General features: G+C 37.6%; 1 protein-coding gene across 1 annotated transcript in view; it reads left to right on the top strand.

Moving 5' to 3' along the window:
* COG5 (component of oligomeric golgi complex 5) overlaps positions 1-10,691 on the top strand; it is a 189,038-nt gene that overhangs the window by 674 nt on the left and 177,673 nt on the right. The window contains exons 2-6 of the mRNA XM_082076141.1: positions 379-518; positions 1,492-1,549; positions 3,666-3,720; positions 3,817-3,886; positions 8,665-8,785. Coding sequence (XP_081932267.1) covers positions 379-518; positions 1,492-1,549; positions 3,666-3,720; positions 3,817-3,886; positions 8,665-8,785 — 444 coding nt within the window. The remainder of the gene's footprint in view (positions 1-378; positions 519-1,491; positions 1,550-3,665; positions 3,721-3,816; positions 3,887-8,664; positions 8,786-10,691) is intronic.

Raw genomic sequence — 10,691 nt, 5'->3', positions numbered from 1 at the left:
TCGATCCTCCGCAGTCTGAAGGTGAGAAGTGCATGTTTGAAAACAGGTACAACCTCAACAGCCTCACCCTGGTTACACTGTAAAGTTTGAAGAAGTAGGTGTCAATGCTTTTTAATGTATTCTACGCAAGACAAGGATGTCAGGAATAAAGGAACATGTGTCTTTTTCACCATTTACAACCCTCTCCAGCCCCCCAGTCATAATCTCCAAACTTGATTGTGGTCTCTTCTCAAATCGGTGTTTCATTGAATTATGTGATGTAGAGAATATATACTTTTATATTTGGAGAAACAGCAGGTCACAGGACTGTATGCTTTAGGTCCATAAATGTTATTTAACTGTTTTGAAGCATGAAGATAAAGTCTTAATCTTTTTCAGAATGTTATGCTGACTTCTTCAGAGAAGATTTTGATGTGAAAGCTTACACTTCCCAGTCCATCCATCAGGCTGTGATAGCTGAGCAACTAGCAAAACTTGCCCAAGGTATTAGTCAGTTGGATAAAGAGCTTCATTTACAAGTAAGTTTAAAGCATACCTGTTATTCTGGGTGGTTGGTATAAACTAGTCAAAAGCTTAGTTATCTTATGATCTTGTTGCTTCTGAAACTAAAGGCACAACTTGCAACAAAGCTTGTAATGAATCTGATACTTGGCTAAGTCAAGCCTACCCTTAATACTCCTACCCAGAAGCCATGTACTGCTTGTTTTCAGTTTTGGCAGTTGACCTCTGGGTACATGGAGGTTCTGCCCTTCCTTGTAAGTATCTTCCCTGACTCTTCAAATAATCATGTCAGCTGTCAGAAGCACTGGCCTGTGTGTTGGGATGACAATTGTGAGAAGACAAGGAGTGATTTAAGTTACACCTTTTCATTCTGTGCTGGAGAGTAGCCTAGGCTTACCTTTAGTTGGGCAAATACAACTTTTGTTAGCACACCTCCACACCTTCAGGAAAGCTTTTGAGTTTGGATAGTAGGAGGCTTTTTGGTAAAATCTATAGAAACACTGTGCATCCACAGTGGACCTTGCAATGAAAACACTTGCGAAGTTTGTGTGTGGTTTGAAAGCCTTCTTTCTCTCTCCCTCTGGTAAACTGGTAAATTCTTTGGGAACCAGCTTCTAAATGTCATAAATAGAAAATATGTAAGACGTGAATATACATTATTACTCTGTGATTATTGAGCTTACATTTACAATTATTATTATACATGGTGTGTTGAAGTGTGATTGCTCTGCTGGCTTTAATTAAGATGTCAGCTATGCTGCAGTTACTGACCCTCTTTTCATTCTGAGCTTGCTGCTTTTGTGAATTAAAATGTGTTCTGAAAACCCTTTAACCTTTAAGATTTGCTTGCTTTTTCCTGTGCCTACCTAATGCATAATAGGTATGATGAGACTTTAATGCCTAATGTAGGAATATGATAATATTATTAGTCCTCTTGGGCACACCTCCCCATTTTTCTGTGTTGATTTCTCTATTCTGTTTTTTTTTAAGGTTGTTGCAAGGCATGAAGACCTGTTGGCCCAAGCAACTGGAATTGAATCCCTGGAAGGTAGGTACTGTTATATTGTGCTTGCTACTTCTTATAGTGGAGGAAGCACTTTTAATATTTGTTTAGGGAATGTCATTCACTGCCAACTTTGGCCCCTAATCTTAAGGCTATGGATCTTACTTCTGAAGAGTAACATGTGGCATCTTTTTTTTTGATGTCAGTAGATGGAGCTCCAGGGAGAAGATTTGGCTGCTACTTCTCTGGAGTAACTAACTCATAGGGAAATGTATTCTGATAATCAGTTCTGAGCAACTTTAGCAATCAGGTCTTTTAAGCCTTTTAAGGTATTTTTCTAAATAACCTTGATTTTGTTGGAACATTAATATCCGTTGTTGTAAGTACCAAGTTTGTTCATGTTGCATAAGCATGTGTTCCACAGTTTGCAAATCTCAGCCGAAGAGGCATTAAAACATACTCTTAACTGCATTGAGATAGTCTATGCACGCAAAGATGATGGTTTAAGTTTTGCAAAACTTGCTTATCTTTGCCCTGCTTGTGCTACGTGTGTTATATGGTTACTGTAGAATAAACACTGAGTCAACATTCATAAGAAAAAGAAAAAATGGATGTTAATAGAAACTTTAATTGTGAAGTTAGAAACACATGCCTCTTGATATGTTTATCGAGAAAGTTAGTAAGTGAAGATGATGGAACTAATTCACAGTATGCACAATCATTTGGATGTGTGAAAGTGAATCTCATTAAATATTTAAAGTCAATATACCCAACTTGTTGAGTCCTTTCTTTTTTAGGTCTGTGGACTTTATTTTAATGGTACACTGATATGGTATACAGACTCTCTTCCGTCTGTAGGCAGCTCAGTAGATATCTTGAGCTACCTGCTAGCTCAAGATAGGCTAAATAGCATCATCCTCTATCTTACGCAGCAGATGGAAGGGTTGGATTGCCTTTTCACCCATCCTAATTCTGCCTTCTGGCCAGAGGCCTGCTGTATGCTCTACAGCAGTGTCAGTCATAGATGGAGCAATGTCATGTGACTGGCCCTCCCTCATTATTGCAATGTAGAGTAGAAAATTCAGCCTATTGTGCCAACTTTTCACGGTATCTCTTATCTTCATCCTCTGATGTGTGAGAATTGCATGTCTACCATTCCATGTATAAATGTTAGAGAACTCTTGAGTCTGTCACTAAGCCAAGCTAATAATTCTGAAATATGGAGAAGATGGAAGGTGGCATAATTATACAAAATATGTGAGATACAGTCCCACAACAGGACAAGCTGAATAAAACTATTAGCAGTAGTTATGTTTACCTTCCATCTTACTGTATTGGTAGTTTTATCCAATTTAATAATGACATACTTGTAAACAGGCCTTTACAAAAATGTAGTACAATCCTAACAATAACTGGAACAAAAATAATTTCATAGGCCTGTGTATCCGTAACTTAATCAAATTCTCAGCAGGCTGATTCCATATTGCAAAAATGACTGCTACCCTTGACTACTTTGTTTGCAATTTAGCAAGAAAAGAACAAACATGCTTGTAGGCTTTCTTTGTGCTGATTTGCCCAACTAATCTGGAACAAACATGATTAGGGTACTTTGCTCTGTTTGTAATCTAAATTAGATGACCTCATGATGACATTGATACCTTAATTTTTGCTAAAGATGTTTATGCACAGGAAGAAAACTTTAAAATAGAATTTATTGTCTTCTCAGTCCTCTTTGTTGGTTTCTCTGAACTGTCTAGTCACTATGTTAAATAGTGTTAAATAGTTTGTGCCATTTTTGTATATCATGTTCAGGTGTTTGTAGCAGGTTATATGCCTTTGAACAGCAGTCCTGATCATCATACAATATTTAAATCAACATGTTTGAAAGTTAACATATAATGAATTTCAGAGTGATATTTCTTCTGTAGGTTTGTGTTCTTTACCAATAAATTTTCCATAGCATTCTAAGTGACCTACTACAGTCTCAGTTTATTTCCAAATATGTTGTGTTTTACTCCTTTCAATCTGTTTGAATGCTTTGTTGCAAGGGGGGAAACATTTTTTATATGCTAAAGTAGTCCACAGTAGTTACTATGACTTGAAGAATAGTTCTTCCTATAATTTACAAGTGTTCCATGTAAAAAATCTCTTTATTTTGCAGGTGTCCTTCAAATGATGCAGACTAGGATTGGTGCTCTACAAAGTACTGTTGATAGGTATGCCATTCATTATATGATTAGAAAGTATAAATTCTTAATTGTTCTATGATGTTATTAATACTGCTATCAATAAATTTATCTTTTTACTTTTAGAATTAGAGTCAAAATTGTTGACCCCTACAACAAAATAGTGTCTCGCACAGCTCAGCTAGCAAAACTTCAAGTAAGTTCTATTAAAAACGTATTTAAAAAAAATCTTCTTGAATGTGTGTTGTTTCCCAATTGTCAGACGTGGGTGGAATTTTCATACTCCAGTAGCAGGTAGTTCGTTGTTAGTATTTCTCAGTGAAAATCAGTATTTGTGTGTCTTTTCATGAGCTTTTGTGAAGTGCTTTTTATTGCAAAGTAGGAAACTGACCTTTGCATTACTTGAGTTTTTGTAGAGATGGAGGGAAGAGGGAAGGGTTATCTGAGTACAGATTAATTAGATTCTCATTATTCTTTGTGTAATTTGGGTATTTAATGTTATGGTACCATTGTGTAGAAGGGGCGTTTCTGCTCTAAGTGAATGCTGCTTAATAAAAAGTTTGTGAGTTAAATCTTTAAAAACAGTCAGGATGCAATTTACAGTGCCAGTTGTTGTTCTGGAGTTTTATAAGCTCAGGTACATACTTGTCCCTGACTTTTGACTATAAGTGGAGACTACAGGAGAATGTAAATTTCTGTTAGAGGATAGCAGTGGGAGAGAACTTACCACAGTGATGGTGAGATAAGTGTGAAACACTTCCATTTTAAATTTTCTATTAGTTGAAAACGATTCCATACATCTTCAGTCATGTAGCTGCTTTCTATTCAGTTTATGGTTTGAAAAGCAGCACAACTCCAAATCCACAAGTGTTTAATGAATTATTGTTTGAACTGTTGTCTTCACAAGTTTACCTTGGCTTTGCAGAGCTAGGAATTTATCTTTCAGTAGCTGACATTCGAGCTGTGGGTATACACTCCAGCTGATTGCCATCTGCAGGTGACTGCTGTCGTACAGCAGAGTAGATGAACCTGCAAACTGTTGTGCAGTTTCCAGCCTGGGGGCCGCTGGAGCAGCTGCAGTAGTCTCTTGGCTGAACTTCTATTTTCTGCATTACTTCCAGTAGCAGTGAAGTTCAGCAGGAGGCTCTTAACACTGTTCAGCCACTTTGTCCAGCTGCTTCTCCTGTTCTTTTCAACTCCAGCTGTTACTGTTTATGCCACTGGGCAGAACTTTTGTGACTTACATGTGGCAGATTAGGTGCAGTTCTTTTTTTTTGTTTTCTGGTGTATGTTGCAGCTGTGGAAAGGGTTATGGGAATTTGGAGCTAAAGATGAAGATAATTTCTGTCCTGGCTTATTCAAAAACAAGCTGCAGAAGGATGTCTGAGAAGAATGAGTCCCTGAACTTAGAAAATGTTTATTGGATGCTCTTTGCTTCCTCTTTGCTGTAGCAGGGTTACATGGATTTTCCTGTGGTGTGAAAGCAGCATGCATCCAGGGTCAGCATTACTCAGCCCATGCCAGGGAATTAGTAATATTTGGCTTTTCTTAGCTCTAAGTCAGAAAAAAGATGTGCAGGGCAAGGGGAGCCTGCTAAGCTACACTTCCTAGCATCCAAATCCACTTGCCTCAATGTAGAAAGAGGAATGATGATTCCAGCTTCTCTGCCAGTGAGAGTCCATCCTTGGCATGAGAGCTGCTGTCCCTTCTGGCTTTGGCAGATACATAATGAGTGCTCTGTGTTGCACTACGCTGCTGGGACAAGTTGAGGGTCAGGACCTCTGAATTATGAAATGGAGCTGGTCTTATGGAGAGCTGAGTCAACAGGCCTTTGAAATCTCAGTCCTCCTGCCTTTCTGAGAGGCTCTGCTCTGATGCCTCTTTACCTGGCTGACTTGTTTGTTCAGGAAGGAAGGGCAACAGCGCAGCAAACCATTCATTTTCTGATGGTGGCAGGGCTTATGACATGAAATTGCTCAAAATGCTGTCAAAATCTGTAGGGTTGGCAGGTATGTTTTGCTGACCAGTGTGGTGGTTAAGGGCCTCTTGTACTCGTGATGGTATTATTTCAGTGCTTCTCCATTGATTGCTGTGGGACTGCTCACAAACTGAAGGAATATTTGGCTTCCATAAAGCTGGATTTTGCCATCCTTAATTGTTTTTAATATAGTCTGGCTTTTTCATAAACATTCTCACTGCAGATTCATTGTCAAACTTCAAATCTAGTCCTGAATTCTAAATCTCTGCTGTGTGCTTGTGTATATTATGTCTCATTCTGCTCTGAGAGCTTCATGACATCCCAAGGGAGCAACAGACTCACAAAGCTTACTTCCTACTTTAAATCATGCTGTCCTCTCCTGAGTCTTCCCATAGTAGATCACAAGCTAAATGGGAATATTTAACAGCTGAAATAGGTAGACAGAGTGTTTGTCCTTCAGAGGGTTATTTTCTGTGCAGCTCTGTTTAAACAAGTGTTTCTACATGCTCTGTTAATTGGATATCTCAGTGTTTCAAAATCCTTACAATAGCCAAATTTTAAAAACCTTTTTAAAAAAAAGAATAATTCTGTATTTTAAACTTTTTCTCTCTTTAAAATGTTCACTAGTAGCAGATTTCATCCTGGTGCTACCATAACTGTAGTTTGAAGATAGTGGACTGTCTCATCTTTCCTCAGGCTTCTGTTACATATACATTCAATTACATTATGATTTAGCAGATATATGCAATTGCATGTTTGAGCTATGCACCGGCACATTTTCAAGTGGTCCTGTCCTTATAATTAAATCCTCTTTCAAGAATTTCTTAAAATTAATTTGAGATTCAAAGTGAGAGGCTTTTTGATTTCTTGAATTGTAGAAATAATATCTCTTAGTGTTGATATGTTGCTTTAAATTTCGGGAGATACCTAGCATGTAATATCCATAAAAATTGGGTTTTATTTTTAATTTTACTAAAACCACTGGGACTAGCTCAAGCTATTGGCCTCTTCCAGATTAATTCTTGCTTGAACAGTGGAATTAATTCCTTCTTGGATAAAAGCCTCTCTTTTAGAAAAGCATACTGTACCACCTCAGGAAAGCAATGTTTCCAGAATTAATTCAGACTTCTGTTGTGCAGGTAGGCAGGTCAGAGGATCTAGCATCTGTGAACAACTCCAATATTAGAAAAACATTTTTGTTTCCATTACACGGGCCTCATATATTACATTCTTTTGCAGTGACTAAGAGTTTTATTAAGTCAAGCAACTCATGTACCTGGAAATACTTGGGTGAAAGAGAATCTTTGTCAAGGACACAATGCAGTAGCAATCACAGTGTATCTTCAGTGTCTTTGGATTTTTCTCCTCCTAATTCATTGGGCCAGAAGTTCACTCGTGTGTCTAAATATACCTTTTCCCGTCTCTTATTGAGTTTGATAGGCCTTTTAAAAGATTGTTTCTTGGGATAGGAGATAAGGAAAATAAATGGTCTTTGGCATATAAAGTAAAATAAGGCCAGAAGATAACTGAAGTTGAATTCCTGGGGAAAACTACACAGTTGGATGAGAGAGTAATTACATTTGAACACAAAGTAGTAATACTATGCCCTCTTATCTGGCGAAGCAGAGTGCGCTATATAAAAAGCTATTTTTGATTCATATCGGTGAACTAAATTTCTTCAGGATGAAAGTGATATGTGGATCAAGATTTTTCTAATTAAACGAATGAATTAATAAAAACTAATACGTTAATCTCTCAAAGTAGGATAAGCCCCACTTGGTTCTCCCTAATGGTAATAGAAATCATGTGGTTAAATTGTCTTAGAATGCTTAGGAAACTTGCACTGCAGACTGTGTGATACAGAGCCAAAGGTGGCGAGAGTAAGTGTGCTTTTGGTGATTTTCCTCAGTGGGGCTTCTTCTGATTTTTCCTTTTTGTTCTGTCTAGATGTTTAATAAAATTAAACTATAAATGTTTGTGATTTGATTGGTTTGTGCTGGCACAGGGAAGAGACTGACGAGTTGTGCAGTCCACTGAATATTAACTGTACTGAAATCCACATACTTGTTTAACTTCTCCTGGGTCGCATTTCTGAATTCTAGTTTAGATCTTATCCACTCCAGAATGTTGTTGCTCCTATAGCCTGTACCTCCTAACACCAGTGACCCAATTCAACGCTAGAGGAACTCTACACTTGATGCGACTCCTACTGTTTCTCTGTCTCAATTATTTGCTATGTAGGAGGAGAGAACCTCTTTCAAGATCTTAGTTGAGTGAAAAATGAATAAACTATTATGTTTGATTTAGACGTCAGCAATGCCTTTATTCTGCATTGTTGCTAACAAAAATATACACAAATGTATCCTGAATATTTACATATGCATCTGTCTTTTTAATTTTTAGCCAAGAATGCTGTGTTTTTCAATAAACCTATGAAAGAATGTGAACTAACAGTTGGCTGAATGAAGGTGACTGGCCTTATGGGAGTTTTGCTGAAGATGAGTTTTTACATGTATTTCTGCTGTAATAGTCCATATCTGTAACAACAATTTAGCCTTTTATTGTCCTCTGAAGTGCGTGCTGCCATTTTGCTTATTTTGGATCAATATTTGATTGGCAAGGCCAACTTCTTAATTTTACTAAAGCTTACAGAGGGGAGGAGTGCTGAGGAGAGATGCACAGTATCAAATAAAGCTCATTTCTAGATAGAAATAGAACATGTCTCTCTCATAGGGTTTCGAGTTTCCTTTTTTTTTAATAGTGATGACAACAAAATCTCAGTAGCCCTGAGAGTGGAATTACCATCTTTAGAAATTATTGGTCTATATTGCATAAAATCATGTTTAAAAGTCCTGAAAAAAGATATTTCTAAAGTTCGTTGGTTTTATTCACATTCATATTTCCTTTTTTGGTTAAAATATTTCCATATTTGAGGCCTAATATTATGTGATCATAATGTACCGATAATATCCCCTAATGCTGTGATTTCTCTGCAGGCTGCCTGTGACTTGCTGCGGAGGATAATACGCATCTTGTATCTCAGTAAGAGGCTTCAAGGACAACTGCAAGGAGGAAGCAGAGAGATAACAAAAGCTGCCCAGAGTCTCAATGAACTTGGTGAGTCCTTCTTAGTTCCTTTTAGAGGCATTTTTAGCTTGCATTCCTGTGGCTCACACTGGTGTTTGGCTTGAAAAACAAAGAAACTCCCAAAACTTTTTACTGTGGTTCTTGCTGTCTGCTTCCTGATTGGAGCTGAGAAATGGCGTATACAGAGCTCATTAGTATTTTCAATTTTTTCATATGACTTCTCTAGATAAGGGTATTTATTAACAAGAAAATTCTATGGTAAGAACATGTTATTTTGGGCAACAATTTTTTTTGTGATGAAATTAATTTCTTATTGGTTTGTGTTTGTATAAAACACTTTCAGAGGCAGCAAATATATATTGAGCTTTTGGAAGAAATTGCACTACAATAAGGCATAGTTTGAATTACAGTTTATATTCTAAAAGAAAATTATTGGCCGTGTGACCTTTATGAAAGCCATACGTGATGTGATATACAGATACCTGACCTGATTCAGACACTGGAAGCATTCTGCTGCAGTAGTGACTAATTTATCCTGTATTTTATTGGCTTCTAGGAAGAATGATGAAATAGTTCTCATGTGGCTCACATTAGATTGCTAGATTGTTTTTCGTTCTTGAGCTAGCTCGGGTGCTTCCAGAGTACGCTGCAGGACGCAGGGAGGAGCCTCCTCCAGCTTGGAGATCAGCCCTTGGTGTTGAACATGGTGTTGCCAGCTGTTTCTCCTTTGATTTAATGGTATTCAAATTTAAGCTTCCAAAAATAGGTTGTGGGAGGGCTGAACTATCAAACATTCAGAATCATCCTGAGGTTTATTGTCCATATTTGTCACTGCTCTTTTTATAGCATATAATCAAAAAATTATTAGACAATGACCTAGTCTTATAATTAGCAGATGCTGTGTTGCAAATGGAAAATTTATATATTTATTTAGTATATCAGTTTGACTGGAGTACTTAAGCATCAATTGTAGCATTCTAAGATAGAATATTTTTTCTAATTTTCTATTTTTTTCTAGTTTTTAATTTTCTTTCCATTTTGGTCTCCCTTCACATCTTCAGAATATATAAAGTAATACTGTCTTTTAACTGTCTGAATTACAAGTCTTATGGGATTAATCTGAATGCTAGATCCTGTTCAAATAATTAGTACAACTTAATGGCAAAATCTGAGATGTTGATCTTGTGTAGTTTATAGGATTTCTTTCTTTTAAAGAAAATGCCTTTTATTACTCTCCTTCCTCTCTTTATTCCGTTCCTTTCACCATTAGAGGAAAAAAAAAAAAAGAGTTTGCACTTTTCTTTGTTAAAGTGTGACGGTCTTTTGAATTGTAGAATGGTTTGGGTTGGAAGGGACCTTTAAAGCTCATCTAGTCCAACCCCCCTGCCATGGGCAGGGACACCTTCCACTAGACCAGGTTGCTCAAAGCCCCATCCAGCCTGACCTTGAACACTGCCAGGGCTGGGGCATTCACAGCTTCTCTGGGCAGCCTGTTCTAGTGCCCCACCACCCTCATGGGGAAGAGTTCCTTATATCTAATCCAGACCTACCCTCTTTCAGTTTAACATCAGTAGCCCTTGTCCTATCACTACATGCCTTGCAAAAAGTCCCTCTCCAGATTTCTTGTAGGTCCCCTTTAGGCACTGGAAGGTGCTATAAGGTCTCCCCCGAGCCTTCTCCAGGCTGAACAACCCCGGCTCTCTCAACCTGTCTTCCTGTTTTCAAATACTTGATCTTTTCCTGAAGCTTAGAGAAGTCTCAGTCATTATTATTGTTAAAGATGAAGGGAAGCATGTGCCCTTAGGAAGCAGTTTTGAATTTCATTCTGTAGACCATAGGGGAGAGCCAAGGCTTGTGGTCCTTAATTTAATCTTTAATTAATCCTTAATTCTGGATGGTTTATGACCAGGTAAAATACCTTGTCTACTGTCATTTC

The sequence above is a fragment of the Streptopelia decaocto genome, assembly GCF_964273445.1.
Source record: "Streptopelia decaocto genome assembly, chromosome: 1".
NCBI classification, from domain to species: domain Eukaryota; kingdom Metazoa; phylum Chordata; class Aves; order Columbiformes; family Columbidae; genus Streptopelia; species Streptopelia decaocto.
The sequence above is the reverse complement of the archived record's forward strand: the minus strand, read 5'-3'. Positions and strand labels throughout refer to the sequence as shown.